The sequence below is a fragment of the Notolepis coatsorum genome (assembly GCF_963971535.1).
Source record: "Notolepis coatsorum genome assembly, chromosome: 8".
NCBI lineage: Eukaryota > Metazoa > Chordata > Actinopteri > Aulopiformes > Paralepididae > Notolepis > Notolepis coatsorum.
This window is the reverse complement of record NC_140172.1, coordinates 86,475,965-86,502,647: the sequence shown is the minus strand read 5'-3', so window position 1 is coordinate 86,502,647 and position 26,683 is coordinate 86,475,965. Positions and strand designations below refer to the sequence as shown.

General features: G+C 44.1%; 1 protein-coding gene across 1 annotated transcript in view; it reads left to right on the top strand.

Moving 5' to 3' along the window:
* Nucleotides 1-26,683, top strand: part of dlat (dihydrolipoamide S-acetyltransferase (E2 component of pyruvate dehydrogenase complex)) — a 68,713-nt gene that overhangs the window by 21,659 nt on the left and 20,371 nt on the right. Inside the window, exons 5-6 of the mRNA XM_084320644.1 lie at nucleotides 10,057-10,183; nucleotides 24,138-24,319. Coding sequence (XP_084176770.1) covers nucleotides 10,057-10,183; nucleotides 24,138-24,319 — 309 coding nt within the window. The remainder of the gene's footprint in view (nucleotides 1-10,056; nucleotides 10,184-24,137; nucleotides 24,320-26,683) is intronic.

Sequence of the window (26,683 nt, the reverse complement as noted above, 5' to 3'; positions counted from 1 at the left end):
ATTACTGCTATATCGGATGAAGTACTGCTGCCATTATTTGTGTGTTTTTATGTCCTAGGTCCTACTACCAATATCTCGTATCCTACTAGGGCTACTGTGTGAGATAATAACAATAATTTTGTACTATGTACATACTATTACTACTACTACTACTACTACTACTACTACCACTCTTATGACTACTACTACTACTACTACTACTACTGTAATACTAATACTACTGTGATTCTACAATTACTCTTACAACTACTGCTACTACTACTACTACTACTACTGAGATTACTCTTATTATTATTGCTGCTACTACTACTGCTGCTACTGCTATTACTACTGCTGCTACTACTACTATTACTGCTGCTACTACTACTCTGCTACTACTACTACTACTACTGCTGCTACTACTACTACTACTACTACTACTGTTATTACTATTACTACTACTGCAACTATTATTACTACTGATATTACTATTACTACTACTAACACTACTACTGCTATTACTACTACTATTACTATTGCTACTACTACTATTAATATTGCTACTACTACTGCTGCTACTACTATTAATATTACTACTACAACTGCTGCTGCTACTACTGCTGCTACTACTATTAATATTACTACTACAACTGCTACTGCTATTACTACTGGCTACTGCTATTACTAGTACTACTAACACTACTACTGCTAGTAATAGCACTACTACCCCCCCCCCGGTCCAACACTGTCTTACAGCTAGTATCATTAGTACTTAGGGATGGGTACCTTTCACATTTTAACCGGTACCGGTACCTGTAAATCGATACCGGTACCCAACGGTACCTTTTTTTCGGTACTTTAGTAGAAATTTAATTTACCTACATCAGTCGTAAAAAAAAAAATCCAAACTTCAAATAACTACAATTTTGACAGTTTTCGGCTTGTCATTGCTCCGACTGCTTTGTTGTTGAATCAAGTCAAATCCTAGGTAAGCATATATTGTGCGTGTGAAAGTTGACATGAAAAGAAAAAAGTATTTTTATTTATTTTTTTTAATTAAAAATTCCGGTTTCTCACTTGATTAGATACTCGGTAGTACCGACGTGTTTCGGTTCGGTACCTCAAAAGTACCGAATTCGGTACCCATCCCTATTAGTACTACACCCAGGGGCATAGCTGTAGATTCTGGGCCCCCTGAAAGAATCCTTATGAACCCCTAATACGCAAAAAAAAAATTGGCCATGTATTTATTGATGAAAACGCATAATATGTTTTTTACCTATACATTCGGATCAGCAGTTCAGCACCTGAACTGTTGGTGGGTGAGCCTAGTAAAGGATGTCTCATTGCGTTCTTCTTCAATGAATGAACCAATGCAATAGTCTACCAAAGAACCTTGAGTCGCACTAGGCTAGGCATATTTTCCCCTATTCTTGTGACAATGTGTTCTGATACTCAACATACAAAAGCTGTTACTTGTCCTGTCTCTCTGTAATCCCATCTCCCACACAAAGTCTACTCAAGCACACTATTAGGTTGACAGACACTTACATTTTGATGTGCTCTGTAGTATACAATCACTCCCTGCTTCGATATACACAGTACATTTCGCAGAGTAAATTTGACTCAAACTGAGGACATTTTCCTGTCAGTCTGTTCAAGCTGCAAGATGCTGGTGCGCTACTGTGCCGCCTAGTTATACTGTAGTTGAAAGTGGGGGTGCAAGATTAGTAACTGGCTGGCAAGGGGTGGTTTGGAGTGGGTCCGGCACGACCACCTCCATGGCAGAATATTTTTAATTTAATGAACACCTGTATGTGCAATTTTCTGCAATATAGAGTACAGAACTGTCTCAAAATCCTATGGGATCCTAAAGGATTGCTATAGGGTTCCAAAAACGTATAGAGATTCCTATAGCATTTTTTTTTACTAGGGATGTTATCCTACACTTTAAGCTGTCTGATATCCCATTACCTGTAACTCTTGGGTCTCTTTCTCACTTCCTCTGCCTCCTCCCTGAGTCTGCAGTCACCACATCATTCTACACAGGAGAGCAATACACTTAGGAATACACTGAACTGGTTTGAATACATGATTTTTTTTTCTTTTTTCTGCCATGTTCTACCTGGTTGGCTGGCTACACACACACACACACACACACACACACACACACACACACACATACAGTGTGCAGGTTAGTTACAGTAGGAGATGGGCTTCTATCATATTATCTTCTATCATTCTATAATGCATTCTTCTCTTTTATTTTCATTTCGGGTACAGTAGTTGTACCTTAAGATACTTGAAGGCTGGCATCTGTAAACGCAGTCATAAGTACTTTATTCTTATTTTATTATCATTATTTTCTTTCGAATGAAATGAAATCAGAAAGTGGTATATGATGGAAAATATGAAAGTCAATGCTTGAAGGAAAATGATAGTTGTGAGTTGATGAGACAAGGAGTGGCAGCTGTTTGCACATCTGTAATCAGAGGTAGCAAGGGAGAGCGAGCACAGAGGAAGAGAGCTAGAGGGAGAGAGAGACCGAGGCAACTAGTGCAGAGAGAGAGAGTGTCCAATTATCTAGCGGTCTCAGTCAATGAGTCAACTAAATGTCCCCATTGGAAGGGTGTAGGCGAACGACTTATAAATTGAACCAAAAGAAACAATTCGGACTTTGCAAGAATGTTCATTTATTGGGACTCCATGTCCAAACATTCCGTTATTTGGATAACTGTCATGCCATCATCACCAGGTGGTCAATCAAGCAAGCGAGTAGCTGGTAGCTGGTAGCAGCTTAAGTCTGTAGATAGTAGTACTTGTTTAGCAGTTAGCCAGCAGTAGTAGCATTTAGCCAGTAGTAGTAGCACTTAGCCAGTAGTAGTAGCACTTAGCCAGTAGTAGTAGCACTTAGCCAGCAGAGTCGATACAGTCAGTAGCATTTAGCATCGGTTAGTAGTCAGATTATTTACCTATACAAAGGAAAGGAAATAAACGGCATCAATTAGTAACTAGATATATATATGAAAGGATAATTACGAATATAAACGGTGCATACAATGCAACGTACCGTTGGCCAGTCAGTTCGCCCACAGGGCTTTTCACTTTACAGGCATATGGCTACGTGTGTCTCTTAAATAGTGCGTCACAGAGACGCTGAATCAGCCTCACCTGTCCATATCTCAATCCCCTGGCGTCCTATAGTTGCAGTAAACGCCCACTAGGTGGCACCAGATGATAAATAATACTTGTATAATAAGTGCCCCTATAATAATGATAATAATAATAATATCTCTGTAGGAAAGGCGCTGGATAATTCTCCACCTCCCACCTAGTATTCTGGCCGTAAGGGCTCAGAAAACTACCCAAACCATACAAATTGTTCTACCCATACAAATGTACTTATATTTAAAGGGAAACAAAAGAAAAGATACAACTCTCGTTCTATCTACAGTGGTAGCTCAACGGCGTCCGTGAAAACTACGTAAGTTATGTCGTAATGTCGGCTACGGGCGATTCTCGACGTCCTCAGTTGTGCCAGAAACAGGCAATCCACGACATCCTCAATCGTGCCAGAAACAGGCAATCCTCTGCGTCCTCAATTGCGCCAGAAACAGGCGACTTTCGACGTCCTTCTTTGTGCCAGAAACAGGCGACTTTCGACGTCCTTTGTGCCAGAAACAGGCGACTTTCGACGTCCTTCTTTGTGCCAGAAACAGGCGACTTTCGACGTCCTTCTTTGTGCCAGAAACAGGCAACTTTCGACGTCCTTCTCTTTGTGCCAGAAACAGGCGACTTTCGACGTCCTTGACTCCGTCATTGTTCCTCAATTGTGAGAGGGTTTCAGCAACGCCCTTGTGGTTGGCCCTGTGGACTTCTCCTTCCTGCCCAGCCAGGCATAGTTCATCGGACGTGTTTTGGAGTTCCTTGCCCGTCAATGCATCCCATTTTGCAGGACCGGGCCTGCCTGGTGTGGGCTTCCTTGCACTTGAGGCCCCTCTTGAGGTACTTTTGGGCCAGTGTCTTTGGTCTCGCCTCCGTGGCGCTGTGCCTCCCACCTTGACCAGACCGGGTCTGCCTGGTGTAGGCTCCTTTCCACTTGGGGTCCCTCTCGAGGCGCTTTTGGACGAGTGTCCTTGGTCTCGCCTCTGTGGCGTTACGCCTCCCACCTTGACCAGACCGGGTCTGCCTGGTATAGGCTCCTTTCCACTCGGGGTCCCTCTTGGGGCGTTTCTGGACCAGTGTCTTTGGTTTGGCTTCTGTGGCGTTACGCCTCCCACCTTGACCAGACCGGGCCTGTCTGGTGTAGGCTCAACGCCATGCGAGGTCCCTCCTGAGGCTTTCTCCGTTCTCAGGAGTGCCGACTGTGAGATTCTATGGTCGTTAGGGAGTGATGCAGGTTGCTCCTTCGCACCAGGCGGTCGCCCACTCTCGGTCAGGTCTACCGCGAGGTGCTTCTTCACTTCGACGGCCTTCGTTCCCATGGAGTGCGCAAAGTGGGTCAATGATTGGCGTGCCGTCAACTCTACCCCCTCAAAGAGGTCTGGATGCGCACCACTCACAGTCTTGCCCAGCGGGCCGTCCCACAGCACCAGATCGCCGACTCTCCCCACCCTTTGTGGGACTAAGCGACCTTCCCGGGGAGCTGATGAGCAGGTCGATGGTCTCGGGCCTGGTCAGTTCTCCTGGCTGGACACGTGGGAAGAACAGCTCCAGCTGCTCAGAGTCCACCACTCGGTCCACCTTGGCAATGTCCTCAAGGCCATAGCAGAGCATCTCATGGCACCTTGAGGTCCCCTTCGGGGTCCATACCTTGATTGCCACCACATACCTCTTGGTATCGACTTTGACTGCCATCTTCCCAACACCGTACACGACCAGTGTGATTGGCTCGCCGGTCAGCCCGAGTCTCTTGGCGGCTCTGTGAGTGATATAGTTGGTGTCGGAGGCGAGGTCCATCAACGCTCCAACACAGTCTCCTCCTCTTGTTGTGACATCCATGAGCATCATGAGGACTGGGTATTCTTTTATGCCGCTTTTGTCCAACAGGCTCTTGCTGGCGCACACTTTGGAGGTTGTTTTGTTCGTGAAGGCCTTTTTGAATGCTTCCATTTGGAGCGCAAACCCAGCGATGACTTCCTCCTGCTTCTCCGTCAGGCCTTGGGGTCCTCTCCTAGCTCGCGGCTCCTCGGTTGCTTCACTCCTCCCTTGCGTCTTGGGGCAGAGGAGGAAATTATGCTCGACAGGGCCGTCCTCTTCCACACACTCTTCCTCATGGCAGAAGAATCTCTCCCTGCACCCGCTGTCAACCCCGTGATAATCGAGACATTTGGCACATCCCTGCCTTTTTCACCTGGGCTCTCTTCTCCGTCAATGAAGCCTTCTTGAAGGCCGGGCAGAAGTAAAGTCTCCCTCCATGTGCTTTGTCTCCACACATGGTGCACGGGTCCCCCCTCTGGGACTCCCTCCTGACATCACTCACTGTTGTTCTGGTAAATGACTGTCTTTCACTCTGTCGCTCAGCATCTCACGCTGGGTTGGTCTATCGCCAGCGTGGGTGGTTCCGATCTCCAGCTGTGCTAGCCTCTCGAGGATCCTTTCCTGTCCTTTCAGGAATGACAAGAGCCTGTCGAAGTAGCTTCTGGGCGTGACGCCATTTGCGGGGTCACGCTCGTAGGAGATCCACTTCTCTCATGCCTATAGGCAGCTTCCTCTCTATGGCGGCGACAGTTAAGTGGTTCTTGATAACATCCTCCATTCCAAGGTCCTTCAGGTCATACAGTGCGGTTTCCACTGCCTGGACCAGGTCTATCATCGGCCTAGGCTGGTTGCTTCGCACTGCAGGCACTTCTTCCAGGTCCTTGAGGATCAGGCTTGCGGTCACGCTCCTGTCCCCAAAGCGGTTGTCTAGGAGCCTGAAGATGTCATCCGCGGTTCTGCAGCGATCCAGCCCAAGCTTCTTCCTCAGTGGCTCTTCCACACTGTCCAGTAGGTGATACAGTTTACACACTGGTAAACCTGAGGGTTCTGCCAGCGCCTGGAGGTCCTCCCAGTTATCCCGCCAGCGCCAATAGGTCCTTCTGTCTCCACAGAATTTGGGTAGATTGATGGCGGCGAGCTTGATCCTAGGTCGGGCCCCCTGGTGGTCTCTGTGGTGAGTGAGACCTTCCTGCGTTGCGCCCTCATCACCTGGTGACGTGGCGCGGTCACCTCGTGACTGAGGCGTGTCAGTGGGGTTGGCATGAATATAGATGGTGACGGATGAACTGAACCGGGGTTCCCTGCTGGGTTGTCTTACCCGTGGGGGTGATTGCCTTCCAACATGATGGAGAGGCCCACTTCCTGCGGTCCCTACTCCATACTGGAGATGGACGGCGTTGGAGGCCTCCTCACGGCTGCCGGGAGGCAAGGGAGGGCTTCCATAAGCGCCCTCTGCTTGAACGCTGTTACACTGGAGAGGTGAATGGGCATGAGCGACCGCCCCTTTATCGTCGGCGGACAGGGAGGGGTCAGCTTCAGTGGCATGTTGAGGAGCGTCCCTGGCGACGCCAGGTGGGCTGGTTACGTCGCCATCCCTTTCAACGTCGTGTACCTTTTCCTCCTCTTCATCCTCGTCGTCCAGCTCAACGCCACCCTTTCCTCCAGGCTCTAGGAGGGTCGACCACCTGTCCATTAGTGCTGCTCTTTCCTCGTCTAGGTGCCTGTACCGCTTCCCCAATTCAGCTATGTTGGGAGTTGGAAGAAAGTATCTCCACTCTCCCACCATCTGTTTGAAGGCATTGAGTCTCCTCTCCAATTTGTTCCCCTCCAACGCTCTTTTGTTTTTGGGTGCCCATTGGGTGCTGAGTCTCTTTGTCTCTTCCAAGGCCTCCTTGAACTCTACTTCAAGGGGGCCTAACTCTGGCTGAACGAAGCGGGACCATACCTCAGAGAAGATCTTCTCCAGTGCCGTTTTCCTCTGCTTGCTTGCGTCTTTCTTTGCTGTGGCGTCGGCTATCACGGTAGCATGTGCGGCTCCGTCGGCCTCCTCCAATGCTCCAACATAGTCTCCCGTCGTGTCAACGAGCTTAGCAAACTCTACTTGAAGAGCTTTCTTGTCGTTGACCAGCTCCGCTGGCGATGCGGTGTCAACATGGTCAGCTACCTGGTTAGCTCTCCTTGTGAAAGTTGTTTGCGCCGCAGTACGCCTCTTCTTTAGCTCTTCCACATCTACACCCTCCATCTTGTCCCAGTCAGCCGTTGCCCCAACTGGAGCTCATTTTGCGGCTGAGTCACTGGTCGCAGGCAGTAGTAAACAATGGGGTTAACAGTCAGAAGCACAGTTGTACAGTTGGCGTGTAGCAGTGTGATTACAATGATACTGCTCCCAGCAGGGGATAATGACGGGACCGTTTGGTGGGTCAACGTAGTTTTGCTTAACTCACTTGAAACCTGGTAATGACCACAATGTGAGTGAGCAAGTAGGATAGAGTTGGTGAGCACCGTTACAGCTTTTGGTTAATTCATTTATAGTACAGTTCACGACGTGAAGAGCAATTTGAAGACTGTCGGATGAAACATAGTCACTTTAGGTTAGTTCATCAATAGCAACGTTCACAGCGTTTGGAGCAACAATATAATTGCAAAGTTCAACACAACCAAGGCATAGGCGTGTCAATGATAATGTTCACAGCGTTTGGAGCAACAACGTAGTTGCTTGGTTCAACACAGCCAAGGCATAGGTGTGTCAATTGATAATGTTCACAGCGTTTGGCGCAACAACGTAGTTGCTTGGTTCAACACAGCCAAGGCATAGGTGTCAATGATAATGTTCAGTGTTTGGAGCAACAAGGTAATTGCTTGGTTCAACACCGCCAAGGCATAGGTGTGTCAATTGATAATGTTCACAGCGTTTGGAGCAACAACGTAGTTGCTTGGTTCAACACAGCCATGGCATAGGTGTCAATGATAATGTTCAGTGTTTGGAGCAACAAGTAATTGCTTGGTTCAACACAGCCAAGGCATAAGTGTCAATGATAATGTTCTTTAGCTAGCATTGGCGGCCAGCAGTGTTAGTATTCTTTGGCTAACAGCGTTAGCATTGGCATTGGTTGGCTAGCGGTGTTAGCATTGGTTGGTTAACAGCGTTTAGCATTGAGCATTGGTTGGCTAGCGGTGTTAGCATTGGTTGGCTAACAGCGTTGGCATTGGTGGCTAGCAGTGTTAGCATTGGTTGGCTAACAGTGTTAACATTGGTTGGCTAATGGCTAGCGTTTAGCATTGGCGGCTAGCAGTGTTAGCATTGGTTGGCTAACAGTGTTAACATTGGTTGGCTAGCAGCGTTAGCATTGGTATGCTAACAGCGTTAGCATCGGCGGCTAGCAGTGTCTTAGCAGTTAGCATTTTGGATGGCTAGCGGTGTTAGCAGTTAGCATTGGATGGAATTCGGCGACTCCACCACTTCAAGCAGTCATCATGTGGGCGGAATACGGCGATTCCAACTCAGTAAGCAGTCAACATCAACGTTATCACTTCCCTTGAGCTGACTGCGTCCTCTCGATGTGCCCCGTCGTGTGTATCCACTCCGTCCTGGTTCCACCTTGATGCTGAGATGGTATCTCACGCGGGCACTTCCTTCTGCGTTCCGTTCGTCCCGTCTCGTAGTGGGGCGCGTACGGTAAATAATTGTCCAATTATCTAGCGGTCTCAGTCAATGAGTCAACTAAATGTCCCCATTGGAAGGGTGTAGGCGAACGACTTATAAATTGAACCAAAAGAAACAATTCAGACTTTGCAAGAATGTTCATTTATTGGGACTCCATGTCCAAACATTCCGTTATTTGGATAACTGTCATGCCATCATCACCAGGTGGTCAATCAAGCAAGCGATTAGCTGGTAGCTGGTAGCAGCTTAAGTCTGTATATAGTAGTACTTGTTTAGCAGTTAGCCAGCAGTAGTAGCATTTAGCCAGTAGTAGTAGCACTTAGCCAGTAGTAGTAGCACTTAGCCAGCAGAGTCGATACAGTCAGTAGCATTTAGCATCGGTTAGTAGTCAGATTATTTACCTATACAAAGGAAAGGAAATAAACGGCATCAATTAGTAACTAGATATATGAAAGGATAATTACGAATATAAACGGCGCATACAATGCAACGTACCGTTGGCCAGTCAGTTCGCCCACAGGGCTTTTCACCTTACAGGCATATGGCTACGTGTGTCTCTTAAATAGTGCGTCACAGAGACGCTGAATCAGCCTCACCTGTCCATATCTCAATCCCCTGGCGTCCTATAGTTGCAGTAAACGCCCACTAGGTGGCACCAGATGATAAATAATACTTGTATAATAAGTGCCCCTATAATAATGATAATAATAATAATATCTCTGTAGAAAAGGTGCTGGTTAATTCTCCAGAGAGAGAGAGAGAGAGAGATCGAGGCAACTAGTGCAGAGAGAGATAGAGAGAGAGACCGAGGCAACTAGTGCAGAGAGAGAGAGAGAGAGCAGGGGAGGAGGGAGCCTGAGGTCTGGATTTTGACAACACCGTTAGCTAACAGCTGAGCTAGCTAACATAAAGACTGTGACCTGTAATTCAAAGCAGCAAAATTAAGAGAAGATGATGATTATAAATGTGTTTTATTGTATTGAGCATTGTAACTTACATGAAAGGTCTGCCTGCCAGTGCCACCACCACCAATGACAGACCGTATAAACACACGCACTCAGCCGGCAGCACCTGGCTGCATGATGGACTGGACTGTTGTGGGTGGGACTCGTGAGGCAGTAGATCAAACCATTGTTAGAGAAATGCAGGGGAGTCACAATCTATGGAAACTTAAAAAAGCACCAGTTTGTTTCTTTTGTGACGTTTTTCTTTTAATACAGGCAATTATACTTCTGAGTCATCTACATTAACTTACTTTAGGATAATAATAAAACCATATTAATAAAAAGATAATAATAGTGTTCTCTGGGCCCCCCCCCCCAGTGCTGGGCCCTTAGAATCATCCTAATCTACCCCCCCCCCCCCAGCTACGCCCCTGACTACACCTCCTAGTACTCCTACTAGTACTAATACTTTGTGCTTTTGTACTCTAGATCCTACTGCCAGCTCTTTCTCCGACCATGACGATGGGGACGGTCCAACGCTGGGAGAAGAAGGTTGGAGAGAAACTGAGCGAGGGCGATCTGCTGGCCGAGATCGAGACAGACAAGGCAACTATCGGTAAGTACTAGTACTAGGGTACTTGAAAGGTGTTAGATTATGGTCGAATTAGCCTGTTGTTGATTGTTATCTGCCTTCATCGCCTCTCCTGGCCATCTCTGCGTTGTGTATTGTTAGTAGTTCATGGTGGCAATCGTTCGGTGGAATTCTCACTCCCACGTGCTGACTGGCTAAACCACTGTCTCGCTCCCCCATATGCATCCTCAAAGAACATACGTTGAGTCGTCATTTCATATCAGAAGGCTCGTTTATTTGCATAAACAAAGGTCTTGTACAGAATGAAACTAATTGAAAGTCTTTAAAAGTTTTAACCCTTTAACCGTCGGGCACATTTAGCATAAAACGCCTGTCTGTTGCATTATACCCAAAGTCATTTGCGATGTATTATACTTTATACTTATAGCACATGCATAGGAGTCTGGTCTCTTTTGAAAGGTAACATTTTGAAGTTTCTGTGTAATGTCACTTTGAGTGCTAATGTAATAGAGAAACGGAGGTTTGAACACACTGAAATAAAATGTTTGCTCCTTACATTTGTGTTGACTTGTTGCCAGATGCCTGTTTTTGGGTTCCAGCTGAGAGGTAGGAGCTGTTCCATAGCCTGAAGTCTTATAGTTATATAGGTTCAAAGTTTATAAAAATCCCACGGAAATTGAGTGTGTTACAAAGGTTTTTGTAACGTGTGTACCACAATAATTCAGCGTGATTATCCAAAATGACCGTTCGCTGCCATTCATTCAGACGTGCGAGTCAAAACAATGAGCTTGTTGGTCTTCTTCTGCCCCTTTCTCCTTGCAATCAGTGCTCGTCTGGGATCGCTTTCGGAGCAGACGCTCCGTGGCTACAACGGTGGTCAATCATTTTCGCCATCAGCAGTGGTGGTCAATTCAGGACCGCTCACAATTGGATGTGGTCACTCGTCTGAACGGCTTGTCAAATGCCGCCGGATATATCATCTTGTAACTCGAGACCCGAAGCACGCAATAGGTTGAGTGAGGTGACGATCGAAAGGCGGCAAATTAAACTTTCCAACAATGTGTTGAATGATCAGGAGAAACGCAGCCCGGAGCCGGCAGACAAGGGCAAAGTGCGTGACGGCCCATATGTGGGCCCCCGAACGTTAAGAAGGTTAAGAAACCTTATCAGGCGGGCAGAAAAGTGGCAATTTTTTTTACTTGAACTTGAGGACTGCATACTTTTTTTGCAAAGCTTATCTTTTTTATTTTTTTGATCAAATCTTTTTATTGCTTCTTTTTTTTCACAACAAGACACCACACAATACAGTAATAACAATAATACACAACAATAATAGACAGGACTTCACATGACAACAACAGCAGCAACAACAACAATGACAACAAATTTAAATAATAAGAATAATAATAAAAACAGTATAAAATAAAATAAGTTGCCACAGAATATACCCAGTAAGGGAATAGGAAAAAGAAAACATTTACTATATAATGAGCCTCCTGTCCTGAGCCCCCTCCATCTCCCGACCCGGCAGTCGCGAACCCCAACCCCGGAGGACCCGGAGTCCGGCGCCCCCGCGAGCCAAAGCATCACGCCTCTTTAATGCCTCGACCCGCAGAGACCCCGAACCACGGCTCCCCCCAGTCCGAGCCCACGACCACCAGACCCACAGCTAAAGGGGCCCAGAAATATATACATAATTAAATATACAAGAAAAAACAAGTGGACATGGGCACTCTCTCGCTCTCCCCCCACTCACCCCAGGACCTCAACGTGTTAAATACATAATATATAATATATTATCCAGCTAGAATGAGTCTCTTCACATGCATAGAGGTCGGTAATTGAGAAACATCATAACAATAACAATACAGCAGGCAAAACGGGTATTGTCAGAGAGAAAATATCTGATAGCTGAGAGGCAACATCTTCCCAAAAGAGCTCAACAGGAGGACATTTCCAGTACATATGCATAAATGTTCCGGTGGTACCGTTTGGACATAAGGTACATCGAGAGTCAGGTCTGAGACCCATTAGATTCAATCGTCTAGGGCAGCGGTTCTCAACAGGGGTGCCGCGGCACACTAGGGTGCCTCAGAGAGCTGCCAGGGGTGCCTTGAAATTTCTCAACAAAAAAATAAGTGCTATCTGTTTCAGCTGCACTGTTTTCCATGAAAATAGCATATTTGGATAAGTTTGACCATTTCTCAAACTGAAAACCATTATTATTATTTTTTTGCATTTTTACAGCTTTATTGGTTACGCAGGACCGACAGAGGAGAGGGCGAACGGGAGGAGAGGTGGGGGAGACATGCGACAAATAACGACGGGAGCTGGGATCGAACCCAGGTCGGCCGCGTAGGTGCGCGAGGCACTATGGTATGCGCCACGAGGGCGCCCCTGAAACCCATTATTATTATTATTTTTTTTTTATTATCTTTTTCCCCAGTATTTTTTTCGATTTTTCTCCCATCCCACTGTTAGTCGTTATGCCAATTCCCAACCCCCTTCCTGGTTGTTGCGCACCCCCCCTACTGTTGGTCCGAGAGGCCGGAGACTGTCTCATGCTTTCCTCCGACGCATGTGCAGCCAGCCGGCAGCCAGCCTGGCCGCTCAGATTCTCACTGAGAGAGTGTAACGTGTGGAAGGTCGGACTACCTCTCTCCAGATCCTACCCTCGCTGAGCAGGCGCCCCGACCGAACTGTAGGGGTCGCTGTCCACAACGCCCAGGACCCACCCGCCAGCTTTCCCCACCCCCTAATACTGCCAATTGTATTAGTGTGAACGGCCAGCCAAGCTGGTGACAACGCCGGGAGCTGGGCTCGAACCCAGCATTTACGGCATTGGTGACGAACACAATCTCCGCTACGCCACCTGACCGCCATGAAAACTATTATTTAATGAAACACAGAAACGGATCACCAAGTTACTCTGGATAAAGAACCCCTTTACAGAGAACATTGAGACAAAGCTTCCTGACACATCTCCATCCAAACTCTTGGAAGAACTCATTGAAATCTCATCTGATACCACCTGGAGAGCTTGTTTCAGTGAAGTGAAACATCTTACAGGAGAGGCCATGGCTAAAAAAGCCCACACTAAAATCTGCCAGAAAACGAAATTCGAAAGAAAAAAGGGGAACTACTGGACCAGGCAACACTTAAAATGCTGTTTTATTATGATGCTCTATGTTTTATGATGTCTGTCCATGTCCAAAATCAGGGACCATGATGGAAATAAGTGCTTGCTCTTTCTCATGTTTTTATCCCTTGGATGCGGTCTTTTACTCCACAATAAAAATCGATCAATCAATCTGTGCCCCTGGAAACATTTTGGTCTGAGTGTGGTGCTGAGTACCAAGTATCTCATGATGCAGCAGTTAATAAGGTGTTGATACCATTCAGCACCACATATCTGTGTGAAGCTGGCTTTTCATCCATGACAGCTCTGAAAACAAAATATAGGGCCAAGTTGAGCCTTGAGGATGACATGTGTGTTGCCTTGTCAAAGATCTCCCCATGTATTGACCTTATTATTAGCCAGCAGCAGCAGACCTCGCATTGAGCTAGAAATGTCCACTGAGTGAACAAGTGCTTATTTTCTGTATTTATTTATATTTCTTGAGAAATGGTAATTTGGTTATCCTTTTCTGTATTTTTTTAAATAATGATTTTCTGTTTTTGAGAAATGGTCAAACTTATCCAAATATGCTATTTGATTTACTACTACAAGCAGTGTAATGTCAACAGTACTAAGCACTTAAAGGGGAACTATCTTATAAATGGCCTTTTTGAGTGTTTAGCATTGTTTCCTAGCTATGTTAACTTATTATTAATATGATCTATGTCTCAAAATTCTCATATTGGCGCATTCTTCCAATTCTCCTCTCACAATATTCACCCTCACTGAACTGAGTCATTTGAAAATGTGCGCGATATGTGATGTCAGAAAGACACCGCTGCATGTTAATGTTGAGATAGAAGATGAGCTCCACACAGTGGCTGGACCCTGACCAGGAGCCCACACAGCTCAAAACTGCTCGAGATCTTGAGGTAGAAAAATGCTGTTTTTGAGGACTTGATTAGAAATACAAAACAATGAATAAAAAAAATATATATATTACAGAGGTGTTCCATAGACTCACAGGAATTGTGTAAAAGTGCCCAAATAGTGAAAGAAATAGTAAAATAGTTCCCCTTTAAATAAACGTTATTTTGAAAGGAAGCACTTTTGTAATCATTGTAGCAAAAAAGACGGAGGGGAAAAGTCTTTATCGTATGTAGGGGTGCCCTGGAATATTGTATTGGACACAGGGTGCCTTGGCAGCAGAACGGTTGAGAACCCCTGTCTATCTATCCTGTTCTAGGGGTCAAATAAGTCCTGTGAACAAAATTTTTATGAATCTGTTGGTGATCTGGGTTGCGTGAGGATAGCCGAACATTTTCCCAGACTGCATCCCAATCAAAATCTACATCCAACTCCGGGACATCCTTTCTCCAAATCGTGTCCAGGCGGATGTCCTTATACGAGGACATAAGTAAATGCCGATAAAAGTCAGAAACGAAGCCTCTCGATGTCTCTGTCATAAAATAATTTGTGAAAACGGTGACTCTCTAGTGGAACGTCCCTTGGAACGCCATGAGATCTCAGAGCTGCTCTTATTTGTAAATAAAAGAAAAAGGAGGTTCCTGGGAGATCATATTCCTTGGATAGATCCTGGAAAGAACGGAGACCAGAGTTATCGAAGATATCCCCCAACGTGTGGATGCCTTTCTTTTCCCATCTAGGGTACCTAATAGGTTGTTGTCCGATGAGGAGTAAATTGTTATTAAATAGAGGGGAATGCGTGTGCCTTTTATGGCGGTTAGTACACGCTTTCTGGGTGTCACACCAAGTCTGGATCACATGTGTGATAAGAGGGCCAAATCGTAATTTGCATTGCTTAATTGAAATGTTGGTATATACCATGGTTAGAATTTTTTTATTTTTTTTTTTTTTCTCTTCTTTCAGGACTTTTTTTGCCCCCCTTAATTGATTTTCGGGGGCTTTTTTTATTTCGGGGGCACAGAATTTTTATGATAAAAATTTACAAAGATTATAAAACATTGTTGACACTTTTTTTTACAGTCTTCGTCCCTATGTTTGATAACGTAATGTTAATGTCTCCATATATAGGGCTCTACGCTAACCTTTTTCCCAAGGAGCACATGTGCTCCTAAATAAAATGTTAATAAATAAAATCTAAATAAAAATGGAGGAGCACACAAAGAAATTTAGGAGCACAGTGAAAATTGTTCAAGTAACAGAGTTTATTAACAAACTATTTATCACATACATATTATACTGTGCGTGTGTGTGCACACTATGAATTGAAAATGGGGGACCCTGATGTAAACAAGACGAAAGTCTTTCTCTGGTCTGCATCCCCTTAACAATTGTGTGTATTGAGCCGTACTGTATTGTACCCATTCTGCAATCTGTTAAATAAAGTTTTCATTAATTCAAGGGCTAAACATCTGTGCAAATAGCACATACCACCAAAATCACTAATTGGCCCATGCCTACTACTAAATGCAAAGGATATCGGTTGTCAAGCTGCTTTTGTATGTTGTTATGATACCAACATTTTGATTTTGATACAGATAGGAAAGGCAATGGAATATATTATTAGATGACAGAACATTGAAAATTCTTTATACAATTATTTAATTCATTATAATTGAAACGCTATTGAATAATAGTTAATTAATAGTTAATACAATTATTCTGTTACAGCTACAACTGAGCTATAATTTATACTATAGCTACTGTCCATCAATGTGTTCCTTTTGAATTAAATAGGTTCAGGAGAGAGATGTAGAGAGGGAGAGAGAGCGAGACACACACACAGGTAGAGCCATATGAAATCTATTTTTATTATTTTCCAAATTCCATTAAACTTTTTTCCATTTTAATATTTCAGAATTCTGTATTTTGCCTTTTACGCCAATTTTACCATCAGAAATAGTGTCTAATAAGTGGGAATGAATAAATGTCCACAATTTAATAAGATATAAGTCCATTTAATGTTTTTAAGTGCTGCAACTCAGAAATACAGTTCAATTTTACACAATATTTTTCAAATAATATTATGACAAAATAAAAATACACATTTCAAGTGATCACAATGTCAGTAGCCTAGCTATATATATTCTATTGTGATGGAATATAGTAATGCATAATTTATGCACCTTTAGTTTATTTCATTTATAAAGGACAGTGTAGGCCTACTGACAATAATTTGCAAATACTGTAGATGGGTGCACCAGATTTAGCAAGAAGCTATCATTTCCATCTATAGTCCTATGTACTGTAACGTTACATAGCTATTTAAATCACAATAGTGTCGGTGATTAGCCTCGCCCTCTAGCTGTATGTATTGTGATCACCAGAGATCATCGTTAGAGAGTTGGTGTGTTTTGGGAAGCACAGTGCTTGTTCCTGACATGGCTTTTGAAGTGATCTTCGCACGTGTTTTTGCGGGTCCAGTCCACGGGGTATGTTGACAGAATTTGCAAAACACCTCATCGACTGAAGCATAAAAGTCATTAGGATACTGCGCTGCTCTGAATTTAGGGCTTAGTGGCGAATTTCTTCCGACGTTAACGTTAACGACGCACCGAAGCAGCTAGACGCTTGGACATTTCTCTGTGTTGTGTGTAACACGCAGCGGTCCCCGCCTCCCTCCCTCCTTGCAACAAACGTTCCACCCAAAAACGGAATTTCAGTCCAGCGGAGCTGTTTGTAATCTTCACTCGCACACTGCGAGTAAATGATTTTTACGGTTCGCACACACATATTATTAGGGGCAAATACGGGGGAAATGCTCGCACTGTAGAGCATATATATAATTAGTAAACTGTCGGGGGCTTTTCTTGCCCCCCTTAACTGATTTTCGAGGGCATTTGGTCAATTTTCGCCGGCATTTTGCCCCAAGCCCCCGTTAATTTCGAACCCTGGTATATACAATATCCTGAAGTCTATATGGGGACACAATCTTCTCCTCCAATGGTCTCCAAGACACGGCTGCTTGAGCGTCAAACCAAGTGATCAGAGGTCTCGGAGAGAAACCCTGAAAATAATATTTAAAGTCTGGAAATGCTAACCCACCATCGAGTTTACTCCTCTGGGCAGTTGATCTCTTCAAGCGCGGACGTTTATGGTTCCAAACGAATCTATATGAGGCAGAGTGCAATTTCTGCCAGTAACCAACAGGAGGAGGTAACTGTAGCATGGAGCTGATAAAGTTACTTCTGCTTAAAGTATTAATTTTAATTATTGACGCACATGCCTGTAATGATTTCTTTTATTTGGACCATCTGTTGAAGTAATTCGCAATCCTGTCACCCAAGCTGGAGTAATTATATCTTACCGTCTGGCTAATAGTGGGGAATATTTCAATCCTGAGACATTTAAAGTGCTCCACCATAAGTATGTTTGCAGGTAGGATGGTAGCCTTCGCAGGCTCATTAAGTGGAAGAAAAGCAGATTTTGGCCAGTTGATTTTAAAGCTGCATAGGCTGCCAAACTCATCTATCACATTGAGAAGATGAGGCAGAGAGAGGGATTCTGCATAAACAGGAGTACATCATCCGCGTATAAGCTGATATGGTGATCCTGAATTGAAACAGGAGATATAATTTGGGATTGTCTTATGTATTGAGCTAGAGGTTCGAGGGATAAGATGAAAAGTCCGGGACTAAGAGGACAACCCTGTCTAGAAGAGCGCGAGACAGAAGAGTGGCAAGCAGAACTTCCCTGTTAAGATCATGGCCGAGGGCCCTGTGTAGAGAACTTTGATCATATGAATGAAACCCTCACCCAACCCCATCCTTCTAAGAACTGCCCACAAGTAAGACCACTCCAATCTGTCAAAGGCCATCATTGCGTCCAAGCACATGACCGCTGTAGGGACTGCAACATCCTTGCTGGCATCAATCACGTGTAGTAACAGTCTGATGTCAGTAACCAAGCGGCCTCTTATGAAGCCGGTCTGATCAGGGTGAACTAGAGATGTCATATGTTTTTGAAGTCGGGTGGCTAGAACCTTGGCATATAGCTTAAGATCGGCTCCGAGGAGACTTAGGGGCCTGTAGCTGCCACACTCGGTGGGGTCCTTATCTTTCTTGAGTAAAACAGATATAAGCGCCATATTGACATCTCTGGAAAAATTGCCCTCTTTGATTGAGTGTAAAATCATTGAGAGTAATAAGGGACAGAGTACGTCCCAGAATGTGAGATAGAGTTCCGGTGGAATGCCGTCCCATCCGGGAGCCTTGCCCCGTTGCATATCTGCAATCGCCTCTCTAAGTTCAACTAGCGTGATAGGCGCAGCTAACAGTTTAGCACTATCTTCCGAGATCTGTGGTAGGTTGATTTGATCAAGAAAATCCTTCAGCTTGGTATGATCAAAGACCACCTCTGACTTGTACAGGTTGGAATAAAAATCTTCATAGCTAGTAGGTGACTAGGTCTGGAACCGTGAAAGTAGTAGTGCTGTCTTGTTCTGTGCATTTGAAATTCAGATTGTTTGTCTTAAATGGAGTTAATCTCTTTTTTCACTACCTTAATTTGAAGCTCCAGTCGACTAGAGTAGTTGTGCTGCAATGAAGAGATCAACGTGGCATGAAGCTTTTCCAGTTCCACCAGCTTGGAGAGACGTCCCTTGCGGAGATTAGATGCAAAGAGAGTAGTGTTACTTCTGATAAAACCCTTAACCGAATCCCATAAAATTCTGGGATCCTGTAGCGAGCCAGCATTAAACTGCAGGAATTCAGTGAGCTTCTCTTTAAATTGCAAGTTAAACTCCCCGTTTTTCAGAAGTGTAGAGTTAAAGCGCCATCTAGGGGCATGGGACGTTATTTTACTGAGTGAAACCTTAAGTAGGATACCTTTGTGGTCTGAAAGTGCTATGGGCAATAAGTCAACATCAAAGCTATCAAAGAGCTGTGGGGGAGAAAAAACAATCAATCCTGGAAAAAGTCTTATGTCTCAATGAGAAGAAGGAATAATCTCCCGCAGATGGGTTGAGCGATCGCCACATATCAATTACCCCTGTGTCCCTAGACCAGGCCTGTAGGGCTGTGGTAGCTTGCTTCTGATCAGAGGTTTCAGCGTGACTGGACCTATCAATCAATGGATCCCAAACTGCATTAAAATCAGCTCCTACTGTTAATGAGTAATCAGGTAGTTTCAGCATTGCTGCAGTGAGTACAGCATAAAAGTTAGCGTCATACAAATTAGGGGTGTAAGCGGAAATCAGCGTAATTTTTCGATTCGAACATTCTATTTTAGCAATAGTGATTCGACCATCTGCATCGGACCACACATCTAACAGTTTAATATTCAATTTCCGCTTCACTATTATGGCTACCCCACGGGCCTTGGTGTTAAAAGAAGAATAACTTATGTTATGGTAAAATGTATTTGCCAGTCTTGTGTTATCCACCATTAAAAGGTGTGTTTCACTCAGTAATGCAAGGTCCACTTCCTTCCTTTTTAGCCACGTTAGTACACTTGTGCGTTTATGCGGTATATTGAGACCCCCTGTATTCCAGATCAATATGTTCAAATTAGCCATAGTCTAAAAAGGCTGCAGTATGATTGAATGTAATTCGTTTGGAGTAGAACACCATAATAGATACATATCTATTTGTTAAGGTCCTATTGAGAACCGAGCGTGAGCGTGAAAACAAAAATAAAACCGAGCGAGTCAACTGGAAAGAAAAACAAAAAAACACACAATCCCCCATTCCCTCCCCCCTCCACCCCTTCAAAATACTTGTTGGTCAACCCTGACCGAGCACAGCAACCACAACAACAATATTTTTTTTTCTTTTTTTTTACTTTCTCTTTCTCCTATTTTTTTCTCTGATTTTCTCCCCGTCCCAATTTAGTCGTTGTGCCAATTCCCCCCCTCCCCTACCTGGTTGTTGTTTGCATGTTCTCCTACGAGTCGGTACAAGGGTGCCCTGATGTCGAACGCACGCTTCCTCCGAGACGTGCGCCGTCAAGCCAGTGACGCTCTTTCCACTTGGCAGCGAGGACTCTCATTGGTGGAGTGTAACGAGTGGGAGGGCACGCTATCTCCAACAAGTCCTGCCCCGCTTAGCAAGTGCCGAGACCTGACCTGTAGGCGTCGCTGTCCACAACGCCAGATTCCCACCCACCAGCTTTCCCACCCCCTAATACTGCCAATTGTATTAGTATGAACGGCCAGCCAAGCTGGTAGCAAAGCCGAGAGCTGGGCTCGAACCCAGCGTCTCCTGCGTTGGTGACGAGCGCAATCTCCGCTACGCCACCTGACCGCCCCAACAATATGTATCTTAACACTTTGGCTGCCATGGGTTAAATTCATTATCAACCGTAGGTTGCCAGCGCTATTTGTCTATGGAGAAAGTCCCCTTCTTTGCAGGGCTATAACTTTTTAAATTCTATTGCTACATTGCCATTATTAGGGCCCATTCAAAGTCCTATATGTATTGTTCATTGTGTAGCAACGTTAAACTTTTTCATTCACATATTCATAGTAAAGTATGGTCTAATGTATAAGTATATTTTCATCTCTTTCTGCAGCTTTCTCCAGAACGTGATATATAGCCCCAAATGCATTATATTGATGATGAAATACAGTTTGATGGCAATCGGCGCGATATAAAAAAATCCAACTGGACATGGTTCTAGAAGTTACTACACGTCATCTGATGTTGACCGGATGGCCGAGGGGGCATTTATAATTCCGTGGGCAGCATTATACCATTCATCTAATGTGGGTCATATGTTCATCAGATCAGTTAGTATAGAAGACATTGAAAAATAACGCTGAATCTTACAGTATCTTCCTCGCGCCGTTGGGCGATGAGCGTGGAGTATACATTTTCCTATTATGGGATATATTTTTACCCGGTCCATCTCCAGCTTGTATAATGGTATATACGTCCAAATCATGTTGTTTATCGAGTTATTGCCAATCGATCACCGTGTAGCGTGACGAGCCAGAGTCACATGAACTATAGCGAGCGCCCGGAAGTACTACGGTCGTCATGACAACCTCTATTCAACATCCTGTTTGGCGATTGCGCCGATCGGCCACCAGATGGCGCTCCTGAACCGCCAGAGAGCTCAGTGGGTCCTGCTGGTGGATCTCAGGCCAGCGGAGGGGGAAAATGAATCCGATCGCAGATTTTTGAAATATTGATATAAGGACGCTGTACAGCGTCCCCCGGCAACTTTAGCATGGCCAGCAAAGACGTGAAAAGACGTGTCCCGGCACTCAAAGTTTTAACCATACTAATAACTTGTAAGGTATATTGTAACAAATTAGAAAAGAAGAACTCACTTCACTCAACTGAGAGAAGAAATCTATGCAGCGTTCAATGTGCAGTTTAAAGTGCAGACGATAACAACGGGTGCATTAAAACACAATTCGTCTGAGATGAACTAGAGAAAAGGGCAACATGCGTACCCGTCATTGAGATAAACCCAGTGGATACAAACCTTAAGCATTATCATTCATCCGGAGCAACAAAGTCATAGTAGACACGTGGCAGCGGTAATGTTAGCTAGGAGAGCTGGACAACCAGCATGCCTTTAGCTTAGCTCAATCAGGCTCAAGGCCTGTTATCCTGATTCACGTAGGTAGCTCCACCAAGAGAGGGCCATCCCCCTTGACCGGCAGATACGTTAGCACATAGTTCGTTTGAGTGAAACCTATCAAGCATAGTTCGTCCAAGTGCAAACTCGAAAAAAGACAATATGCATAAGTCAATGCGAAGTCTAGTGCGAAGTTCAATGCTCAGACAATAAAAATACCAATGCGTTAAAAAGCACAAGTCGTCTGAATTATACTTGAAAATAGTCAATGTGCATACCTATTTCTGGAAATATACAGCGTAGATAAACCATGAATATTACCGTTCTGTTGGACCGAAAGGCCGTGCTAGGCGAGTGGAACGTTAGAGTTAGCTGAAAGAGCCCGATAGTTAGCATAGCTTGCGCTTAGCATACCAAGGCTCCGAGGACTGTCACTCCCCGACGCCCGTCGCCTGCTCTGCCGGGGCCGGCTCACCGTCCTTGGACGGGGAGACGTTGTGTCGCATCGAAGGAACCTCTCCGCCTCGGATGGTGACGTGAATAGGTGGTTGCAGGAGACAGCTCCGCGGCCCTTCTTGATCTTCATAGTCGCTGGGTATATTAGGTAGACTTCTATGCCCTTCTCCCGAGCAATTCCCATAGCCTTAGAGAAGGCCCTGCGACGTCTGGCGGTATGGTCGCTTAAGTCCGCGGCGAATCTGAGGGTATAATTACCCACTTTTGGAGGGTGTTTCCTGGCCTCCTGTAGAATAGCCTGACATGTAGGGAACCGCAGGCAGCAAAAAATAAAAGCTTGTGGACGTTCGCCCTTCTCTGGGGGGCCGTTCCTAAATATTCTATGTGCCCGCTCAATCTCCGGTTTAGGGACGGTCGGAAACTATTGTGAAATCATCTTTTTGAGATAAAGAATCGGCGCATCGTCTTCAATGTCCTCGGGCAAGCCGTAAATTCTAACGTTGCACCTTCTATTCCGGTCCTCTAGGTCAGGGGTTCCCAAGTTTTCAGGCCGTGACCCCCGAAATAACGGTGTCCGAGAGCCGCGACCCCCACTATTAAAGGAGTTTTTTTTATAAATGGAAATGTATGGTTGAAACATGCAAACGTTCAAACGCACACACACTAATAAGCATTGTTTACATTGTGGCCCATTTACATAGAACATAAAAAGGCACAAAAACACGAACGAACATGTACACAGACAGGACACCCTAAATGCAAGTACAAAAACACCTAATCCGAAAACTCATACAGTCAACTAATGTTAAAAGAAATAAAAACCCAATTAAGACCAATTTGAGTTGCTGCTGAGCCATGTTTTTAGGGCGGATTTAAATCCGAGAGGAGAGTTCAGGAGTTTTAGCAATGTTGGCAGGGCATTCCACATCACAGTAGCAGAGTAAAAAAGAATGAATCTTTCCCCATGCATGTTCTGACTTTTGGAGGGACCATGTCCGTGGGGCTCCCTCTTGTGGCGTATTTGTGGACATCTCCTACTTTATTAAAATGATTTACTAGGTACTTGGGGACCGTTTCTTTGAGTACCTTAAAAACCAGAAGCATTTTAAGCTGGTGTACCCTTTCCTCAACCCAAGTCATCCCAGACTGCTAAAGTGAGCTGGCGTTAGATGAGTCCTAAAGTGAAGGTTGTGCAGGAGTCTCACAAGTTTATTTTGGGAGGTCTGGAGCTTTGTCTTCATTTGTTTGGAGATGTTACTGTACCATGAAGTCAAGTGCAAGCGTAGTCACAGTGACACTGAATGAGGGCTCCAGCTAGATGGTTCCATTTCTGTATTAATCTCATGTTTCTAGGCAGTGATGATACTTTAAATGTACAGGGCACAGTATCCAAAGAGGGATAAGATAAGATATTCATTTATTGATCCCCTTGGGGAAATTCGGGCAGCATGGGGAGGGGAGGTACAGGTATGGGCAGGGTAATAATATAGATGAATACATAAATATAGGCAATATTCAATCTGAATATGAGTATCAGAAGAATAAACCATCTAAACAATATAATTTGAATCTAAATATAAAGATATGAGACAAATAAACTGTAAATAAAGGTTCAGATGAGGGTCTATATGCAGTTATAATCGGTTATAATTACATTACAATAAATATACAGGCAATACAATTAAAATATTATAATTAATATTCTGTATACCTCACCAGCCTAATAGTAATACTTACTGAAAATAAATGGAATGTTAACCAGTAATACTATGAGCGTAATAGTTATCCTCCTGCTGTGTTTTTATTAATGAAGTCATCAAAGTACACAATAGTTTTGAAATGACAATGATCTAGTAACCCTGGTCTCACCACAGGTTTGTTTTTTGTATCTAGGCTTCGAGGTAATGGAAGAAGGCTACCTGGCAAAGATCTTGGTAGCCGAGGGAAGTCGTGACGTTCCGCTAGGAGCGCCGCTCTGCATCATCGTGGGGAAAGAAAGTGACATCGCTGCCTTCGCTGACTATGTGGAAACTAATGCCGTCGCAGACGCTGCCGCATCACCGCCACCACCACTGGTACCTGCCTTATTACCTGGGGCGGGGGCTGAAACACACACTTAGTAAGAGTCGCTACCACAACCCTAGCCCGAGCTGCTTTATTACTGAAACACACAGTTAGTGAGACGACCAGTACCTGCTTTATTCCTCTGAAACACACACTTAGTAAGATGACCTGCTTTATTACTGCTTTATTACTCTGAAAAGCACACTTAGTGAGACGACCAGTACCTGCTTTATTACTCTGAAACACACACTTAGTAAGACAACCGGTACCTGCTTTATTACTCTGAAACACACACTTAGTAAGCCAACCTGCTTTATTACTGCTTTATTACTCTGAAAAGCACACTTAGTAAGACGACCGGTACCTGCTTTATTACTGAAACACACACTTAGTAAGACCTGCTTTATTACTGAAACACACACTTAGTAAGACCTGCTTTATTACTGAAACACACACTTAGTAAGACCTGCTTTATTACTGAAACACACACTTGGTAAGACCTGCTTTATTCCTCTGAAACACACACTTAGTAAGACCACCGGTACCTGCTTTATTCCTCTGAAACACACACTTAGTAAGACCTGCTTTATTACTGAAACACACACTTAGTAAGACCTGCTTTATTACTGAAACACACACTTAGTAAGACTTGCTTTATTACTGAAACACACACTTAGTAAGACCTGCTTTATTACTGAAACACACACTTAGTAAGACCTGCTTTATTACTGAAACACACACTTGATAAGACCTGCTTTATTCCTCTGAAACACACACTTAGTAAGACCACCGGTACCTGCTTTATTCCTCTGAAACACACACTTAGTAAGCCAACCTGCTTTATTACTGCTTTATTACTCTGAAAAGCACACTTAGTAAGACGACCGGTACCTGCTTTATTACTGCTTTATTACTCTGAAAAGCACACTTAGTGAGACGACCAGTACCTGCTTTATTACTCTGAAACACACACTTAGTAAGACCTGCTTTATTACTGAAACACACACTTAGTAAGACCTGCTTTATTACTGAAACAAACACTTAGTAAGACCTGCTTTATTACTGAAACACACACTTGGCAAGACCTGCTTTATTCCTCTGAAACACACACTTAGTAAGACCACCGGTACCTGCTTTATTCCTCTGAAACACACACTTAGTAAGACCTGCTTTATTACTGAAACACAGTAAGACCTGCTTTATTACTGAAACACACACTTAGTAAGACCTGCTTTATTACTGAAACACAGTAAGACCTGCTTTATTACTGAAACACACACTTAGTAAGACCTGCTTTATTACTGAAACACACACTTAGTAAGACCTGCTTTATTACTGAAACACACACTTAGTAAGACCTGCTTTATTACTGAAACACACACTTAGTAAGACCTGCTTTATTACTGAAACACACACTTAGTAAGACCTGCTTTATTACTGAAACACACACTTAGTAAGACCTGCTTTATTACTGAAACACACACTTGGTAAGACCTGCTTTATTCCTCTGAAACACACTTAGTAAGACCACCGGTACCTGCTTTATTCCTCTGAAACACACACTTAGTAAGACCTGCTTTATTACTGAAACACACACTTAGTAAGACCTGCTTTATTACTGAAACACACACTTAGTAAGACTTGCTTTATTACTGAAACACACACTTAGTAAGACCTGCTTTATTACTGAAACACACACTTAGTAAGACCTGCTTTATTACTGAAACACACACTTGGTAAGACCTGCTTTATTCCTCTGAAACACACACTTAGTAAGACCACCGGTACCTGCTTTATTCCTCTGAAACACACACTTAGTAAGACCACCGGTACCTGCTTTATTCCTCTGAAACACACTTAGTAAGATGACCTGCTTTATTACTCTGAAACACACACTTAGTAAGATGACCTGCTTTATTACTCTGAAACACACACTTAGTAAGGTGACCGGTACCTGCTTTATTACTCTGAAACACACACTTCGTAAGACGAGTAGGGCTGGATGATTTCCTTTATTCCTATACATCCCTAGATTAGGTTTTGATATCATAATCCTTTCGGTTCGGGCGCTTATTAGTGGTTATCACCTCCTGAAAGAATGGAGTGCTTTTTGTTAAAAACACCACAAGAGTCTCCTGCCATATTTTGTCTCCTGCCATATTTTGCTCCCCTTCCCAAGATTCGCTCGTATTGTCTACGTGTTCAGGAGACACAGGTGCATACAAATCATATTATGATCATGTTTCTACCACAACCCCAGCCCGAGCTGTGAGCGAATAACGCGAAGGGGAGCAAAATATGGCAGGAGACTTATTTAGCTAAGTACACTTAAGTAGATAGAGAAACAAAATAGATAGTTTGTTAGAGAAATTAAA